At 54.1% G+C, this 18,690-nt stretch overlaps 7 protein-coding genes across 7 annotated transcripts; 4 read left to right on the forward strand and 3 right to left on the reverse strand.

Annotated features, from left to right (window-relative positions):
* Positions 1-17: 17 nt before the first annotated feature.
* Positions 18-1,708, forward strand: G647_06670 (uncharacterized protein; the record flags this gene model as incomplete). The annotated part of the gene is made up of 2 exons (XM_008730989.1): positions 18-868; positions 916-1,708. The coding sequence occupies 2 exons, from the start codon at positions 18-20 to the stop codon at positions 1,706-1,708; spliced, it is 1,644 nt and encodes a 547-aa protein (XP_008729211.1).
* A 2,213-nt stretch (positions 1,709-3,921) lies between these two features.
* On the forward strand, positions 3,922-4,961 carry G647_06671 (uncharacterized protein; the record flags this gene model as incomplete). The annotated part of the gene is made up of 2 exons (XM_008730990.1): positions 3,922-3,961; positions 4,051-4,961. 2 exons carry the CDS (start codon positions 3,922-3,924, stop codon positions 4,959-4,961), a joined length of 951 nt encoding a protein of 316 aa, XP_008729212.1.
* Positions 4,962-5,719: 758 nt separating this feature from the next.
* On the reverse strand, positions 5,720-7,002 carry G647_06672 (uncharacterized protein; the record flags this gene model as incomplete). The annotated part of the gene is made up of 2 exons (XM_008730991.1): positions 5,720-6,874; positions 6,928-7,002. The coding sequence occupies 2 exons, from the start codon at positions 7,000-7,002 to the stop codon at positions 5,720-5,722; spliced, it is 1,230 nt and encodes a 409-aa protein (XP_008729213.1).
* A 628-nt stretch (positions 7,003-7,630) lies between these two features.
* Positions 7,631-11,564, forward strand: G647_06673 (uncharacterized protein; the record flags this gene model as incomplete). Its single annotated transcript, XM_008730992.1, has 2 exons — positions 7,631-11,122; positions 11,190-11,564. 2 exons carry the CDS (start codon positions 7,631-7,633, stop codon positions 11,562-11,564), a joined length of 3,867 nt encoding a protein of 1,288 aa, XP_008729214.1.
* Positions 11,565-11,919: 355 nt separating this feature from the next.
* G647_06674 (uncharacterized protein) lies at positions 11,920-12,295 on the reverse strand (the record flags this gene model as incomplete). Its single annotated transcript, XM_008730993.1, has 2 exons — positions 11,920-12,060; positions 12,227-12,295. The coding sequence occupies 2 exons, from the start codon at positions 12,293-12,295 to the stop codon at positions 11,920-11,922; spliced, it is 210 nt and encodes a 69-aa protein (XP_008729215.1).
* Positions 12,296-14,573: 2,278 nt separating this feature from the next.
* On the forward strand, positions 14,574-16,454 carry G647_06675 (uncharacterized protein; the record flags this gene model as incomplete). The annotated part of the gene is made up of 1 exon (XM_008730994.1): positions 14,574-16,454. The coding sequence occupies one exon, from the start codon at positions 14,574-14,576 to the stop codon at positions 16,452-16,454; it is 1,881 nt and encodes a 626-aa protein (XP_008729216.1).
* A 578-nt stretch (positions 16,455-17,032) lies between these two features.
* On the reverse strand, positions 17,033-18,566 carry G647_06676 (uncharacterized protein; the record flags this gene model as incomplete). Its single annotated transcript, XM_008730995.1, has 3 exons — positions 17,033-17,704; positions 17,796-18,174; positions 18,262-18,566. 3 exons carry the CDS (start codon positions 18,564-18,566, stop codon positions 17,033-17,035), a joined length of 1,356 nt encoding a protein of 451 aa, XP_008729217.1.
* Positions 18,567-18,690: the final 124 nt, after the last annotated feature.

An 18,690-nucleotide genomic window follows, 5' to 3' on the forward strand; every position in this document is an offset into this window, starting at 1 on the left:
TTGGCTGTCCCGACGCAATGAAGATCCTCATCATACCATATGATGGTGGCAACCAGTCCCAGGCCAATGCCTCCGAGGACGGGGTGACGCGAACGCAACATGCTGCACGTGAATACCACCGAAATGCAAAGCTGCGTAGGGCGAGAACCAAAGGCCGGGTCCCAGAGGGCGACCAGCGACGGCGAAAGCCAAAGAAGGGCGGCTCTACTGGCTCCCCAGAGATGGAGGACGGCGAGAAGCTTGCAGTCGGGCAGCAGCAGCAGCAGCCATCTCTGCACACGCTCATGGGAGTCAGTCGCGCCGATCCGTTCAAGGCTGGGTGCAATTCCGACGTCCCAGTCTACGTACACGAGATGTTAGACCATGCTATCTCGTATCAATGGTCGGAGTTCCGGCTCTCTGATGATGGCGCAGGACTGAACGCCCCTAAAGCCGAGATCATGCAGTCCGTGATGAAGTCCCCTCAAGCATGGTATGCCGTGATTTTCGCCGGGGCTACTCACGACGCATACCAACACGGTGCGTTTGGAGTGCCGAAGCAGAACGAGCAGCTCAGGCTGTATTACAAGACAAAGGCCATCGAAGCGCTGCTGGAGGACATTGGCCAGAACGGCGATATGGTATCCGAGGAGACCCTACTGAGCATGATCGTTCTAGCTTCCCACGGGACCGGTGAGAAGCTCCGGGGCGCAGACTCGGCCAAGCGGCGAGACCTGCGCCTGCCTTTCGTGCCCCATGTGCATGGTGTGGAATACTACTCGGCCATGGACACCGGTTCGGAGCATCTCAACGCCGTGTACTCGCTGGTGGACAAAAGGGGAGGTCTTCGATCGATCCGGCTGAGAAGCCTGGCCATCTGTATCCAATTGTGAGTGCTCGTACGGGGTGTCTTCTGACATTTACTGACGTGAACAGGTACGACATCTATGCCTCTTGGAAGAAGTTAGAGCCTCCTCATTTTGACCTCCTGGCGCCAACAACCTACGCCATCAGTCTGAGAGCCCACAAATCCGATGCTGTCGCCTGCGAGTTGCTCAAGGAGCATACGGCTGGCTTTCACGCGTTACTCAGCACTTACACCACCCTTGATCGCCTCGTCGAGATCGCCGAACATGCGAGTATCTTCTCGGCAGACTTCGACCAACTGATCCGGTGCTACAGTCTTCCCAAAGAGCAACGGGGTCAGGGCACGCCCAACATTGCGCTTGTGAAATTCACTCGCTGGTGCGTGCTCCATGATATCCTGATGCTCCCTGTATCGGAGACCTATCATGTCCTTGAGCCGGAGCACACGGTTTCTGAGATCTGTCGCCTCATTTTGCTGGCATATGCTGTCTTCGCAATTGTGCCTATGTTGCCCGAAACCAAGATACACGAGCGGTTGGCCGAAAGGATCGAACGCATCCTTCACGACGCTGTCGAGCTGGCGATCCCCGCGAGACACCCGGAACTGTTCCTCTGCGCCGCGGGCTGGGGTTTCATGTGTGCGCACAAGGCCGTCGGTCTTCGCAAGCTAGGGAAGCTGCTGCGGAGTTTCGTCGCGTTCTTAGAGTACCAGGACGTGGTGAAGCTGCAGTCGGACGAATGGCCGGCCGTTGTGGACGTTATGGGGTCCTTCCTGTGGCTAGACTCTTACTGTGAGGAGCCCGGCCAAAAGTTCTGGGCGTGCGCGTGTGGCATTGCACAGAAGTACTTTACGAGGGACTAATTAAACGCCGAAGTTTGGATGCTCAAAGACTTTTCTGCCACACCAGTCCAGTATCAGCCAGCCAGACCTAAGCCCAATTATTGCGGACATGAAGACGGGCGCACGAAATATCCTACGAGGCAGCCTGTCGACGTCCAAACTCCAAGGTTGAGCGAAAATGCTCACGCGGAGCGGATAAATCACATTTGACCCAGCTGTCGTCACCTTTCAGAAGAGCCCTGAACAACCACATCGATATGGTCTTTTTGTCCCGAATCCCGGTGAGGACGTGGCGAGAGGTTCGAGGCATGAGAATGATCGCGTGCCAGCAGCAAGAGACGCGACAAGCGTCCTGGATGACAAGATGAGCGATACATTGCAAGGAGCAGTGTGTGGAACTCATGATGATCAGTTCTTCCCACGCCGAAATGGTCGGGGCTGGTCTGATGGTCGAAATGCTCAGAAATGGTTTGATGGTCAACGTATAGAGGAGAGAATGGGTTTCCGACTCAGGAGACGACGGCGTTCCGAACCCAGACATATAATGTACTCGTATCCTCATGTCCTCCTTCTGGGTTCGGGCCGGGGTGTCGCAAGGATCACCATGGGTCTCGGGAAGAGAAACTGGGGATTGGCATATATACACATTCCTACTGGGGACCTTGTATACCGTGTCGAATGGGCAGACATAGGTCTCCCGGCGCTGACACGGAAGGCAGCTGTAGCCTCTTGTCTGAAGCCAGGTCCTCGAGAACCGGGGCCTCATCTAGATCTTCCGGATAGCCCTCTATTTGCGCGCTGCGACTCCTGGATATCCGCTCAGACGGGCTTCCGTGAAGCTGGCGAGCAATCTCTGATCATCAGGTTCGTTCTCGGGCTGTTTGTTGTGCTCAAACAAATGCCACGATCTCCTGGATCTTCCGAAGGCAAAGGAGACTGACATCCACAAGATGGCCAGCGTGCTCATCGATCTCGCGCATCATAATGATCTGCACCGTCTTCGCCTCCATCGAGGATTGGTCAATTGATAGCTAACCAGACCAGAGATAGAAATCCCCATATCCGTTCTTGAACAGCGTCTGTCGCATCGCTTGCAATAGCCTTGTGAGTGACTTCGAGCTCGTGTCCTCGATGCTGCGTATCGAAAAATTTGGAGCCGGACTTTGTCAAGGACAACGCCCCAGGTATACGACAGAGCGAGATATTCAGCCTTCAGGCAGTTTGACGGAGGCGTGGCCATCCGACCAGGATCCATCCTCAGTGTTGTGGACAAGGCGACAAGACAGAATCGTTATCAACGGCTCACCTGTGACGCACAGAGACGTCGTCCCTGAGTTACATTATGAGGGTGAAGCTTGATGTTCCAAGTGAAACCCCCGGAATTCAAGCTACAGTACCCTTGGCGTAGTGCGATGGCAACATGAACGGGCCGTTCTTAAAGCACCTTCAGCCATGCAAAGTGAGACTACTGGTCTGTGTGCGAGTTGGAGGCCGTCGCAAATAGCCGCTCCGCCACGCCATACGAGACGTACGAAGTGGTCACGTCTGTAGTTTCGGTTGTTATGCTCCATTACTGAATCGATGGAGAATGCAACAAGGTCGGCCACGATCGATAAGAAAGCCCCACGCAATAGTCACGCCATAGTTGTTGTTATAGGGTTGCAATGCCCACATATCGAGGAGAGAGGAAAAAGAAAGAATGAGGAGGACAACGAGGGAGGCGGCCTTTGATAGCTAGGGGAATTTAAATGACACTCTCAGACCAACCTCAACCATTTCCGCACGATGAAGGAGTGATTCCGGGCAGCAGGCTGTCTGTCTGTCTGAACTCATGGACGTATTTCCAGAGTTGCTCAAGAGTGAATTCTACTCCCCTATCAACCTACTGTAGCATATCTAGGTATTTGGTCGCCTCCGGAGGTGAGGGGGGACAGAGCACTCACTGTATTGGTTCTCCAAAGTGAGCTCTCGCACGACCGCTCTTGGCCGATGTCGCTCCTGCTTTCCCCGCATCTCCCAACCGCGTTGGAGATGCGCGTTGCTCCGTAGTTAGTTCTGGTCGCGGCGGAGGCGGTGTCTGGGGAATGTGTGTACATTATATGAGGTACCCAAGTGTCTGACAGCTCCCAAGCTCCTAGATGATCGAATCCCTTTGACCAGGAACTCTCTATAGATAGGGAAAGCTTGCGCGATCCAGCTTTTCCAGCAGACCAAGGCCCTGCTGCTCCACCACCATGGCAGCAAAGAACGTCCTCCGCAGGGCGATGCTCTACGGTCAGCACCCGCTTTCACCCTACTCTCTCTCTCTCTCTCTCTCTCTCTCTCTCTCTCTCACCTTGCCGACCACTAACAATGACGCGTAGTCCCTGGTTCATCGCAACGCTTCCTGGACAAGTCACGCAGCCTTACCGCGGACTGTATAGCCTACGACCTCGAAGACAGCGTCACGCCTGGCAAGAAAGCCGAGGCACGACACGCCGTGCGCAAAGCCCTCGACACAGAGATCCCCAGCGGCATCAAAGAGCGGGCAGTGCGGATAAACAGCGTGGGCTCAGGTCTCGCCCTGGGGGATCTAGAAGAGGTGGTCAAATCCCCGAACCTGACGACTCTGGTGGTACCCAAGGTGGAAAGCGCGAGCGATCTGACCTTCATCAGCGATGTGCTCGCCCACTCGCGGTCCAAGTACTTCCTGCAGGAAAAGGGCCAGATCTCGATCCTGGCGTTGGTCGAGAGTGCAAAGTCGCTGATGAACCTGAATGAGATCTGTAGAGCGGCGCCGCACCTTCTCCAGGGCTTGGTCTTCGCGGCCGAGGACTTTGCGCTGGACATGAGCATAACGCGCACGCCCTCGCTGACGGAAATGCTTTTCGCCCGACAGTCGATCGCCACGGCTGCGCGGGCACATAACTTGCCCTCGACCATCGACCTCGTCGCCACGGCATATAAAGGCGAGGGGGACGACTCACTCCTGCAACGGGAATGCGAGGAGGGCAAAAGGATGGGCTACAACGGCAAACAATGTATCCATCCGAGCCAGGTGGCGACGGTGCAGAAGATCTACTCTCCCAGCCAGGAGGAGGTCGAGTGGGCCGTCCGCATCGTCATCGCTCAGAAGAGAGCAGAGGAGCTGGGCAAGGGCGCGTGGAGCATGGATGGGAAGATGATCGATGCCCCGGTCGAGGGGAAGGCCAGGAGGATTGTGCAGAAGGCCGAGGTCATCGGGTTTGATGTCGAGAGTTTGAGGCAGAAACATAAAGATCAGCAGCCCGAATGATGTGTTCTCAGATCATGGTCGAAACCTCGTGTACAGTATCGTCTCCATTGTTTACTGAAAGATTCAAGGAGTAGATCATGCGGGGATGGATTCTCCTTCTGATCTGAGCACTGATCCAGAATCGGGTATTTCCTGATCGTCTGATGTATTGGCTGACCAGGCAAGCCGGATGAAAACTAGATGCTGTGCGTCCCAATGGTTAGATATCCAAAGCATGCTCCGTCGAATGTGGGCTTGGGCTCTTCTCGGCCGCAATCGCATACTGGACATACATCCCATTGAGCAGCCCGGATTACTTGTTAAGGGACATGACGTTGGAGTCGACCGGTCTTCTACATTGGTTGTAAGAAGGAACAAAGGAAAGCGAAGTGAGAAATGACCGACCGCGACCGAGATGACATTAACATGCAGTAACGCGGTGACGTTCTCCCCTTTCTGCCACTACATTCTAGCAGACCTCCCATGGGATGGCGGCTTTCATCTCGGTGAAGGACTCCGATCTAGCTGAACCACACCTCGGCATTCCGCTTGAAGCTGCCCACGAGCTCCGCAGTGTACACCACGAAGTAAACGGCCAGGACTACCAAGAAGGAAATGACGAAGACGCCCTCAGAGACGACACACCATGGCGGCAGCCGCGGTTGCCATCCCAGCCACGAGCTGTGTCGACATCTCTGCCCCGCCATTCTCTTGCGTGCGCTGGCATTCAGTATGCTCTTCTCCCTGGGAAAGATGAGGTCCTCAGTCGCCAAGTCGCCCTACAACTCCTTTTTCGAGCCTCTGACTTCTCCGTTGGCGCTCGACTTGTTTTTCAGCTCCCTCCCAACGAACGCCTGGTTTTCCTTCCCATCAATCGCCTTCTTCTTGATCGTTAGACAGTTGATGTCTAACACGTCGCAGATGCGATTGATGACCCTGACGGCCCACACAAAGTACTGGAGCATGGCGAACACAAAATATCCGTAGATGTACCATCTCTCCTGCTGAGCTGAAATTGGTTCGAAGCCGAATAAGGGAAGCCATGCCATGACCCCACCAATCGCGAGCGGAACCAATGCTACTGTGAAGTAGGGAAACGGCCGGCGGGTAAGGTGGTGAAGGATGATCTTCGTGGTAAGACGTCCAAACACAAACGAGAGCGTCAGGCAGAATATAGCCAGATGATTTTCCCGCAGGAGGATAGAGTACGGAGAGGCGCACCATGCACAGATCGAGGCTGTGTATATAACCATGGGTATCCACTCCAGAAAGACAGGCCAGAGTGGAAGGTTTTGTTGTTTGCGTGCGCGGTAGACGTTGATGACACAAGATGGCAGGTGGGCGAAGAGAAAGGCCCCCAAGACCATAGGCAACCAGAAGTCCATGAAGACCATATCACCGAGGTACTTATCGAACCCGACATAATCGGCAGCCCGATGTTGCCAAATCTCGGGGCCGAAGTAACCAGAAATGATCATGAACGAACAAGCGAGGATGAGTCCCTCGGTAGGGCCGTTGAATGCCCCAAGGAAGAGCGTATGCGTGTGGTATGTCTCCCAAGTGGAGAAGAACATTGGTAGGCAGGGGACAAGCGCCGTGAAAGCACCAATCTTGGTAGGCCCGAGGCCCATCGCCACCGTCTCAAGAAGGCTGCCCAATGTACAATTGAGAGAATCAATACCATGGTCAAAGAGCTCACCGAGCCCGCTGGAGGTACCCGTTCGGCGGGCTTGTTTGCCATCAATGTTATCCATCGTCGAGTAAAGCCAGAGTCCAGCTGCGAAGCTGTAGCACAGCCATGAAGGTGCCGGTCCGACTAGGTCCGGTACAAAGATCTGTACCAAGAGGATATTGAAGAGGATGCAGAAGAAGCCGAGGAGCGTCACCATATTCGGAGCGAGCCACATGGGCAGTAGCTTGACGGCCGCATTCCACTACGAGGGCGTAAGCTGCTTTCGCGGCAAGGAGTATTTGATAGAAGACGTACGTAGTGTCGAAGTATATGGTTGGATATCCATGACTTGTCCACGCTTTGGTATTTGTACGTTTTCAGATGGACCATGGCCTCGTCCGAGAGTGGATCGGCTATCGAGACATTGTGAGCATTTGAGGGAAGTTTCCACGACATATGCTTGTCTGGCTGACGCCTACCTGAGCCTGCCATGGCTGTGCTGTAGATATTGCCAAGTGTTGCGTTGGTCGTGGGTAACGCATATGCCGAAAGAATGTGTCGGGGGACGAAAATTGAGTGGCCACCCCGCAAAGTGTCTAAAAGTCTAAGTCATGCCTGGATAGTCTAGATGATGCACATAGGACATAGAAAGAACTGAAGTGAGCCCTCCATAATGTGCTGCAGACAGAAAGAGCTGGAGGGATAAAATATGAAATAGGGAGGCACGTGAAAGAAGCGCCTGCGCTTTCTGAGCATGCGCTTCTCTGTAGTCGCTTACGTAACAGTCGTTCTACGCGTTCACGTGGCAGGCGCAACTGCCATCGCGTTTTCATTCTCTGCCTCATCCCATCATCAGTCTCGCCTCATATCTCGGACAAGGTTCATCTTGGGCGTTAGAGTCGAACGCAGTTGGTGCTCTGCAGGGTTTTGGAGTACGAGATCAAGCACCCTGACCTGAGATCGATGCGCACATGACCATGATTCACGACAACCCAGATCGCCTCTGAATGAACCTGTGATGGAGTCACGGGAAGAGCAGCCACCGGTCATACGAGAGCCCACATTCACTGTCGCGCATCAGAAAGTTGAACTGGAGATCAATTTCAATCAGGAGGTTACTGGAAGGACAGAGATTACCGTCTACCCCAACTCTGCCGACCTCAAGGAGATCGCCCTGCATGGCCGACAATGTACGATCAACAAGGTCTTGGTGAACGGCATTCCACCTTCTTCCGTGCAACATGATGATCCTTGTGATCAGCTCAGATTACATGCCCGGGGGTCAGTCCACCAACACCACCTCATTGCGGAGAAAATTGCGGGTTCGATCGGTGCCGAGCCGGAACCTGATATTATCATCACCATCCCGAAAAAAGTGCGAATTGTGCCGGTCGAGGTCGCAGAAGTGCATACCCAGGCAGCAGGCACAATCAAAATCACAGATCCACAGACTCAGGGCGCTTCCGCCACCGAGGTCACCCAAGCACTAGCAGACACAACAGCAGCACAGTTTACACCTCTGACCGTCGTCATCGAATTCGAGTCCTGTCACGCCAGGGAGACTCTGCAATTCTCCGCCGGCCGGCGAGGGAGTGGTCGATGGCCCCATGCATACACTCGAACGAAGTTGGGTGCTGGCGGTGCCTCATCCCTGTTTCCGTGCGTCGACAAACTCAACAGTCGTTGTACCTGGGACGTTTCTATCAAATGTCCCAGAACCGTGGGCGACGCCATCGCCCAAGCTGTTTCGTCGGACCCTGCCGCACGCAGTCAGGGCCTCGTAATCAATGACCCGGCGCGCCAAAGCTACGAAAGCGTCGATATGGTCGTGATATGCTCGGGTGAGCTTACGGATGAGATCTTGGACAAACACGACCCATCCCTGAAGACCGTCTTCTTCTCCTGCTCCCAACAACTAGCACCGCAGCAAATTGGCTTCGCAATCGGGCCGTTCGAGCTGGTCAACCTGAGCGAGCTCCGAGATGCACAGCAAGTAGAGGACATTGGCCGGAATGCAGTCGAAGTCTTAGCATACTGTTTGCCAGGCCGAGCGGAGGAGACTAAGAACACTTGCTTACCCACGACCATGGCCATGGACTACGTTGTACAGAAGTACATCTCTTGTCCCGTCAAATCCTACGCGATGTGCTTTGTTGAAGACGCGCCAGCTGAAACATTTGTCTTCGCAGGTGTGACACTCTGCAGCACTCGACTCCTGTATCCAGAAGAAGTCATTGACCCAGCACAAGATGTCACTCGAACCTTGGTACACGCTATTGTGTCCCAGTGGATCGGCGTCAATATCATCTCGGCCAATCCCCAAGACAACTGGGTCATCATTGGAGGTGCTTACTTCATCACGAATCTCTTCATGAGAGAACTCTCGGGGAACAACGAGTACCGTGCTTACATCAAACACCAGGCGGATACTGTTGTGGAATTGGACATCAATCGCCCCTCAATCTACGACATGGGCACCATGTTTCATGTTGACCCGTCAGCATACGATTTTATCGCCCTCAAAGCCCCTGTAGTATTGTTCATTCTAGATCGCCGCATCGCGAAAAGAGAAGGCACTTCCAAAATGCCCGGTATCCTTGGAAAGATTCTCACGAGAGCTCGAACGGGGGATCTTGAAAACAACGCCCTCTCAACCGAACTGTTCCAGAAGACCACGGAACGGATGGGACACGAGAAGATAGATGACTTTCTTGGACAATGGGTCAAGGGGGCAGGCTGCCCTCGCTTTTTCGCCCGACAGAGATTCAACAAGAAGAAACTCGTGGTAGAAATGACCATTCAGCAAGAACAGAGCGATCGACAAACTTCACGCGATTTGAACCCCGAATCCTTCATGCGGGAAGTTCATGAGGATTTTCATGGCATCTGGGCCGCAGAGCCCCAGCAGGTATTCACTGGTCCCATGACGATTCGGATTCACGAGGCGGATGGCACTCCATACGAGCACATTGTGCAGATCAAGGATCCCAGTACCACCTTCGAAGTCCCCTACAATACAAAATACAAACGTCTCAAAAGGAGCAAGAAGCAGAGAGCCCGAGCGAGTACCAAAGCTGCAGCTGAGCAAGTGGACGAGGAGAACGACGCCCTAGTCTATTGTCTAGGCGATGTACTGCAAAGTGAGGAGGAAATTGCAAAATGGCGAATCCAAGAGTGGACTCAGGAGGAGGAAGACAAAATGAACATGGAGTCCTACGAATGGATCCGACTGGACGCAGACTTCGAATGGATCTGCACAGTGAACCTCGCCATGCCCGGATACATGTACGTGTCCCAGCTACAGCAAGATCGAGATGTTGTCGCGCATCTCGAGTCGATCCGCACCATCTCGAGATTTCCACCTCATGCGACCATGTCCTCCGTTATTGTCCGGACGTTAATGGATCGCCGGTATTTCCATGGTGTTCGAGCACTCGCAGCCAAAGCCTTGGTGAGGCATGCGGCGGAAGAGGTCAGCAACATCGGCTTCCACCATCTCAAGAAAGCCTTTGAAGAGCTGTTCTGCGTTACAGATCGCGGTTCGACCATGACTCGACCCAACGATTTCTCAGACCAACTGTTATATATGGTGCAGTGCGAGATCGTGGAAGCGATCGCCAAAGTCCGCGACGGCCGAGGGCACACCCCTAAAGAGGTCAGAGACTTCTTGCTCGATAAACTGAAATTCAACGACAACTCGGCGAACGATTACTCTGATGCGCATTACGTCGCTCGATTGATGAAAGCATTGACCGACGCGGCTATCGCACGACCACATTACACTGAGCGAGATGTGATCGGAGACTTCGACCTCGAGGATGAAGTGCACGAGCTGAAGCAGTTTGAACGCCAGTTTTTGGAGGAGATCGACCGTTACCGTAGAATGGACGAGTGGACATCTTCCTACCAAAATCTGTACTCTCGCACTGCTTTGGAGTGTCAGGCTATGCTTGCGGCTGCAGGGATCGGGACATTCTCACCGCTGCACTTCCTACAGTATACCAGGCCAGGCAATTACGACATGCTGCGCCAAACGGCGTATGCAACTCTTCTTACACCCAAAATCTTTGACGATCCGGCAGTTTTGCGATATGCGCTGTACTGCATGGTGGCTGACCCGTCTCCGTATATCCGCCAAAGCCTACAACAGGCCTTTGGCGTCGTGCTTGGTCGACGGGCTATCGGCGACAAGAGCACTGCTACTCAACCTGCCGCCGCTGAAGGTCTCGTCATCGAAGGAGCATCGATTGAGGAAGACGATGCATCGAAACGACAGGAGGAACTGGCTAGGCGACAAAACCTGGAAGCCGCGTTGAAAGCGTTGAAAGGAGAGCTCGGCGCCCACAAAGCTCTTCAAACAGCCCTTTGGAATGCGATCTGCTACGATCAGATCATATTGGAGGATTTACAAATCTTGCTAGACTTCTGCCGCTTGCTCTACGATCCCGTCAACGAAATGAAGGTCACACTAAGGCTGCCCCGCTACTGGAAGGTGCAGAGCTTAGGGAAGGTAAGTTCTGACTTACATACAATTTCTCTTCGTGCGGATATTAGGCTAACGCGACCCTTCTCTGCAGGGCAAGCTCAAATTCTCGGAAACGCGCAAGGTCCGCGTGAAACCCGTGCCAAAATGGCACCCACCGACACCTGCCGTGACTATGCCGCAACCACCAGCACAAGCACGGCCTGCCATTCCGAACTTGAAGCTGAAGCTGAACCTCAACAAGAACAACAGTGTCCTGAATCGTCAGCCGAGCATCTCACTAAGTAATCCGAGTCCCCCACCGCCTCCACCAAATGCCCGACCAGCGCCCGCGAGACAGTCGAGTTTTTCGTCCCAGCCGGGCCAACAGGTGCAGACGCCGGTGGTGGAGCTTCAGCGAAGGATTACGTTGAAGATCCCGACTTTGAAGCTGAATAAGGGTCCGTCGCAGGGAGGTCCTTCAGCTTGAGCTTGACTTCATGTCTCTGACAAGGCACAATATCTTTCTGGTTCATGGGGGAAGATAGCGCACGTCTCTCTCGGTCGGTGAGTCGGTCGACCGGGTGCCTGTGAACGTGGGAAGGCGTCCTCGTAGGCTGAGGCGATGCACGCAGCATGCGCACGATACCCCTAAGATAACACGCTCCCTCCGCACGTAATCTTGTACCACTAGCTACCGTCCTCCATGCCACGATCGGCGCAAAAGTCGCTCGCGGGAAAAGAAGATTCTGACACGCAGGTTGCCCGGCCACCCGTCCTCATCGTTCAGGACGATCGCCCTCGTCGTAAGGTCGTTCATCGCCCCTCGTCCGCCCACTGGCCATCTATCGTCGATCATCGCCCATCCTCTCCAACGCCTCAAGCATGACCACGGAATTGCCGCGAATCACAACCATGCCCAGCCTCTCTCGATCACCGCCTGGCTTCTCTTCCACGGCCTCGTCGAGCACAATGTTCAAGAAGACCTAAATAAAACGCAGATATCATGTCAGCCGAATTGTCCCTAGGATTTTTTCTTGCCTCTTTTCTTTTATCTTCCGCAGCAAATATGGACACAGTTGTTGGCAACGAGAGAACGAAGGGGGAAGATTCAAGCCGCTCTCTCCCTCTCCATCTCATGAGGAGACGTACATCATAGCCGCGCAGGATGCCGATGACTTTTCTGTTGCCGTTCAGTTGCACGAAGAGGCGTTTCTCCATGTACTAGAATTGGAATAGGGGTGTTAGTCTGAGGTCATGAACTGTGTGCCGGTTGGGATTTATGGCGTGGCATGGGGACTATCTCTTACCTTTTTGAGTTCGGGTTGCGCTTGGGGCATGGTTGCGAGGCGGAGGGTTCGAGGTTGTGTAGTCGACTGTTTGGGCTTCTACCTGGAAGGGAACGGATATGTGCGCCGCGAAAGGTTTGTCGGTATTGTATGGTGAAGAGAGGGTCGTCGTCGTTGTTGTTGCTGTTGTTTCGTTTCGTTTCGCATTCGCACCAGGCGCAGTTCGTGCTTCAGTGATTGGAGAAATTCAAAGTCCAACAAACTCGCAAGGTACGGTTCGGATCGGAAGATTATTGTGCCGGAATCCACCTTATTGCGATATGTACCACCGTAGTGGGCATCATATAACGAACGGAGTACGGAGCACTACAAGGTACTCTGATCCATACACACTTACATACCTAGGTACTGTGCACCTGAAATAAATTCACAGCCATGTCGATGCTTACCTTATGTAGCACTATCATTATAACTGGACTGCGGCCTCGCACTTCTGACAGTCATGGCGAAAGAGCGACTACCATGACTTGGCCTTGATGGGCACGAAACAGATGCCACCTGAGGTGATGGGTATATCTCTCAGCTCCAGCTCGACATTGATGAGATCGTCGGAACGGTGCTTGGAGCAGTGCGTGATGGAGAGATTCAGCTGGTTGTTCCAGATCAGGAGACAATCATTTCCTTGACGGCGTATTGTCCTGTCATTCACACCCTGACAAACACACTATCGATATATCTGTTGTTACCACCAACGCACGATGGGGTTGAAAGCTACGTAGGGAGCAATGCGGTAAGTCCTGCAGTGGAATTGAAATCATTGACTTCGGTTGCACACGAATGGCTCAACCCCTCCGGAAGAGAAGAGACAGAAAAATCATTTCACAGTCGAGGCGGAGCATTGCTTGGAAGATGGTAACTCTCCAGCCACTCTCCAGTCAACGATAGCATGGATGCTGCTGAACGGAATGAGCCAAGATGTGCGCCTACCTAGGTCGTCTACGGTGGCACTGAGGAACTTCCTGCCTGCCCAGTAGGCACCCAGTAATGCTCGCGGGTCGGGTACTGCAACCCCCCCGGCTTGACGGCCCTGAGCCCCAGACTCTTTGTGCGTGCCATGAGTATTTCGTACCATCCAGCCAGCGTACAGTACACAATCCTTAGTAAGCATACGCGGCTTGGCGCATTAACCGCATTTGCCCGTGTGAGGCTCCCTTCCTCAGCTCTGCAGACTTTGTCCTCCTCAATCACTGCTCAAACAATCGTATCAATATGTTCACTCAGCACATCCATGCATTTACAGCCTGAGGTTGCTGTACCTCAAGGTGATCTTACTTGAGGGACTTAATTGGCAAAGCCCTTGGCTTCGGTAAGATGGAAGACCAGGAGTTGAATACGAATTACGTGCTTCCGACAAGGTTTTCCACTTGAACCTCCGGGTGTCTTCGAGGCTCGGGAATGGCCAGAAACCCTCGCTTAACGTCACGCCAGAGCTTACCAGCAGGATCACGGGTACTCGCACCTCGTACTTTTGTCTTCGTCAGAATGATGCATTGGCATGTTGACGCAGGCCTTAGTAATCCCCGGATTCAACAACCCAAACTGGCCGGGATAGGTCCCGAAGTCGAACCTTTCGCTTAGCCCGAACAGCGGAGCACAGGGCTGAATCTACTGTTAGACATGCCGCCATCATCTGCCGCCACGGGCAGGTCGCGGCTATGCCCTGCTGGGCAGGCGCTATAAGGCTACACCATGTTCATTGCCACCCTGCTTGATTGGCTCAGGAGGTAGCTGCACTACTTGGCTGCTGGCTCGACCTTCTTTGGGCCAGCCGGTCACCATACCAAGTGCTAGAACCCTAAATATGGACGCTTATTGACGCTGCGAGAGATATCTATGTCAGCGAGGCAGAGCATCTCAGACCCCGAGTTGCATTGATAATGCAGGGTAGGAGCGACTTTGCCAAGTCTCTCGCCCAGAGGCATACTCGCATTCCGATACTCAGTTCGGAGCGGTGAGCATGTATTGTGGGCGGATTGGCCATGGCTGCCGAGCTCTGAAGCACTTTGTGCCCAGGCAACGGGTCAGGAGAGCAGTGTCCTTTGTCAAGATACACGCCGACCAACGACACATAAGATCTCGATCGAGCCGGACCTGAAACCAGCGACACTGATCAAAGCTTTGGACATCTTCGTGCCTCATCCCAGGTCACAATGCCAGCAGCAACTTATCGGGGTCCTTTCCACTTTGTTAACAAGAACGGCTCCAATTTGACCCGTCGGGACTCAGAAGAAGCCTTTCGAATCAGTTCTCATGTCACCAACAAATACTATCAGTGGGCTAAGCGGACCAGGACCAATCAGCAGGTTCGCAGCGCCCAACGTCAGCCTCGCACTCATCATGTCCGGAAAAGACTTTGCGCTTCAGAGGGAAACCCGTCAGAGTCGTCCAGCCCCCTTTCGGTCTTTAGCATTGAAAGCCACGAGGAGCCTTCAACCGACGAGAGCCAGAGTAAAACGATGTGTTGGCAGCTGGGATCAGGTACTAGCACTATTGCCCGCAGGTCTGCCAGTCCGCTCGGGTCGCCAGAGCCTCCCTCCCAACTCTTTGCAGTGGGAGAGATCGATGAACAATATGTCAGGCCCGAACTCTGGCCGGATTATTTGCCCAGGACATCGACGCCGACCTTACCGCAGCAATTTGACTTCAGTGCCCCTGACTGGGCTGCTTGTCCTCATTTTCAAAAAGAGGCCTTGCAGTTCTATCGCTCGTACTTTCTTTCCTACAGCTATGCCGGGGTGCGACAGTCCAGCCTTCGCCAGTTGATCGACACCGCCTGGCACAAGCGAGCAACCGACCTCGTCACGGACAAGAAATCTCTACATGGCTGGTTCGCGAGCGTTCTGACTATGAAAGCCGTCTATCTGCAACCGGAGGCATTCTCAATTCTCTATCCTATGGCCCTCAGGCATCAGAATACGAGTCTGAGGTTGCTCAGAAAGCACATCCGTGAAGAGCAAGGCCCGTCGGAGAGTCTCCTCCTATGCATATGGTGTATTTCCACGACCGCGTTCTTCTACGGAGATACCCAACCGAACCTCGCACATGCGCCAGCCCTGTGGGACGCCGTGGACAGGCTTGGGGGGGTAGATGCACTCGATCTAGACATACGGGCGCTGGTCGTTTTGATGGACAATGGCCATTCCAGGTTCACACTGACTCGACCACATTTACACTACTCACGATTCGATCCTGGGGCCTTTGAAGACCAGCCCGAGCTGGCACAGTACGGCTATCTGCTGTCAGGCATGCAATCTCTATACCGGAAATGGGACGAAGCATATCTCCTCCCTGATGACGCCCTGTCCGAAGATCTGCACAGTTATATCATGGCGCATCGAGAGTTCATGGCAGCCCACGCTCTGGCGAGCAGACTGTCTTTTCAGAAGAAACAGGACGCTGCCGACGCCGTTTTCTACTGGCTCCACCGTCGACGCGCCACGCTGAGTTCTTGGACCATGTCTCTCTACTGCGATATCGTCGAGACAATTTCTCCGCAAACACGGCTGTCTCGGTGCATCCGACGACAACTCCAGGCATGCGTCTGTCTAGCCGTGTCCTACGCCATGTCGTTCGTCTATGGATTCACTCTGCCCCTCAAGCTATGGCTTCTTTACATCCCGATCCAAAACCTGCGTCCTCAACTTGAGATCCTGCTCCGAGATATGGGGAAGCGAGGCACCGTGCCTTCCATAGCCTCGTCCACTCCGATCACGTCCAATGCCTCGGCTCTTCCACCCCTCGCCATAAGCCACCACGAAACCCTCCTCTTCCTTTTCTTTGTCGGCGCGTGTGCTGAAGAAGTCTCTGACGAAGCCGGCAAGAGACCAGAACTACTTGTCGATAGGCGCTGGCATTCGACGCGATTCTGTGAGATGACGAAGATCCTGGGCCTGAGGACGTGGAAAGAGACCAGAAGGGTGCTGCAACGGTTCCTGTATGGTGATGGAGTGGTGCTGGATCGTTTTGTCGAAGGCTTATTTGAACTCAGGAATAGCTTGGCTGATACGGTTGTTGTGCTCGGAGCGGAGTAGGTTTGGGAGATGAAGCCTAGTGATATTTGCTTCGAAGCGCCGAGTTTATTAGCAATCCACGTCAAGCTACGCAAAGATAACACAGGATTTCCGATTCGATATTGATGATGTTACCCTCGTTCGTCCATCTGCACATGGTCTTTTCCAGAATACGGCTTATTACTACATTTGCACGACGAGCGACCTCTCTAGCTGTAGCGAGCCTCGTTCCTTCTTTTATTTGTTGTTTCCATGTCGCTGGTAGGAGAGGAAAGAGCCACGGCCTTGTTGTGCGTCGGGGTGTATTGAGTGGTGAGTGGCGCTGCGGAGGAGGATGGCTTTGAGGGAGACGTGGACGGAGCAATTGACTGGCTGGCCGGTTGACTGATTTCAATGCTTCTGGCCAACGATGCGATGGCATGGCAGCTTACAGTACAGGGAGGTAGGTTAACGTGTCGAGTAAGTATCGCGGACGACTCGACGGATTGGGGGACCATGTTAGCATAAGGTGAATCGAGTACTATCACCACGTACGGGACTGCTTTAGATCTGCTGTGAACGGTCCTTCGGTATTACTTTGCTAACCTCCTGCCTCGCCTTCACCACTCCAAGCCTCTGGCGTGTGTCTTCTCGCAGCTGACGGCCCCCCCTCCTACTGACCCTAGTATCCTTTCGCAGAGACTTGTGGCCGCATGCCCGGGTTTCACCCCGTCGCTCTGCCTTCGTGGACCTGGCCTGGCCGCCCAGATTTCCTGACCAGCCTCCTCCTCCATCTCGACCTGCTCTCCGAGAACCTTGACAATCATCTCCTGAAACGCCATCACGCCCTCCTCGTGGAACGGATGCAGTGCGCCTCCGTCAAACACCCCACGCTCGAGATTCCTCTGGACCGCCTCACAGAGGGCAAAGTCTTCGTCCACGACGTTCTGGTAAAAGGCGGTCATTCTTGCATGGGCCTCGGGCGTCGCGTGGGGCGTGTTGAGACGGTAGACGTCGTATTCCTGCCTCGTTGTCGTCGCCGAGGTGGGGACGCTGCGCATCAGGTGCATGAAGCCCGTGCCGGGGTTGGGGCTGAAATGGCCGACGGGGAAGACATGCGTGGCGGAACGGCCGGCGAAGCGGGTGGCGTCGAATTGGCTGGTCGAGAACACGGCGGCTTTCGGTTCGCTGAAGTGCGAGATGTAGTTGCTGGGGGTGGCGGGGACGACGTAGTATGTGTCCAGGGCTGTTGTTTTGGCGACCGACAGGTGCGCTGTGAGGCAGTGGTAGCACTGGAGATGGGTGGGAAGGGTGAGTTAGCTTTTTATTCACACAGACAAAACAGTCTGGACTGCAAAGACCGTCTGTGCCACAAGCACGCACCTCGTTGTAGTTGTCTTGCATGAGTTTCCAGTTGAATTTCCCTTCTTTGGTCCAGGTGAAGTCGTACTCCACGGCGTCCCAGTCGATGCCGGAGTGCGTGAGCACGTCTTGCTCATCAAGGCCCCCGTACTGTGCTTTCCATGTGATCTCAGGTTCGGGTCGGGCGTCCAGATTGGCGTATACAAAGCCGTTTCTGTCCACGTGGACGTGGATGGGAAAGAGCTGGATGTTCGCAGAATCGAAATCGGAGACGGACTCTGGAGTGAAGCGAGGGGCTTTGGTCAGCTTTCCGTTGAGGTCGTAGGACCAGCCGTGGTATTTGCAGGAGAAGATCTTTGCTGTGCCACTCGTTTCTTGCACGATCGGAAAGGCACGGTGTCTGGGTACGGCGGATGGTCAAAAGATGGTTATGGTTCTCCCCTGGTTGCGTTCGACACTCGAGTACTGGGAGAACCATGACACCTACCTGCAGATGTTGTGGAATCCGACTATCTCTCCTGTCTTGTTCCTGACGACCACAAAGTTGAAACCGGCCATCTCATACTGCACGTAGTCGCCGACGTTGCGATAGCGAGCCTCGTGCGACACCAGGAACCATCGTTTCGAGAAGATGGCCCGCCGCTCCAGCTGATGGATCGCCGGCGAGTGGTAGAATCCATCTGGCAGCGAGGACCCGGCGTTCTTTGAGAGCGTCTTCTTCGACAGTCCTTCGAGATGCAATCTATGGACGACATCTGCCGGGCTTGGACCAGCCAGAGTCGGAGCTGGCATTCTGAGGGCTTTTCTCAATCTCCCCCAGCTTCGCCTGGTTTACACGGATCCCCATGATAATACCCTCCAGCTCGGCTCACGCGCATAAATGTGGTGACCGCGGACACAAGAGCTTTGCCTACAC

Source organism: Cladophialophora carrionii (assembly GCF_000365165.1).
Source record: "Cladophialophora carrionii CBS 160.54 unplaced genomic scaffold supercont1.5, whole genome shotgun sequence".
In the NCBI taxonomy this organism is placed as follows: Eukaryota; Fungi; Ascomycota; class Eurotiomycetes; order Chaetothyriales; family Herpotrichiellaceae; genus Cladophialophora; species Cladophialophora carrionii.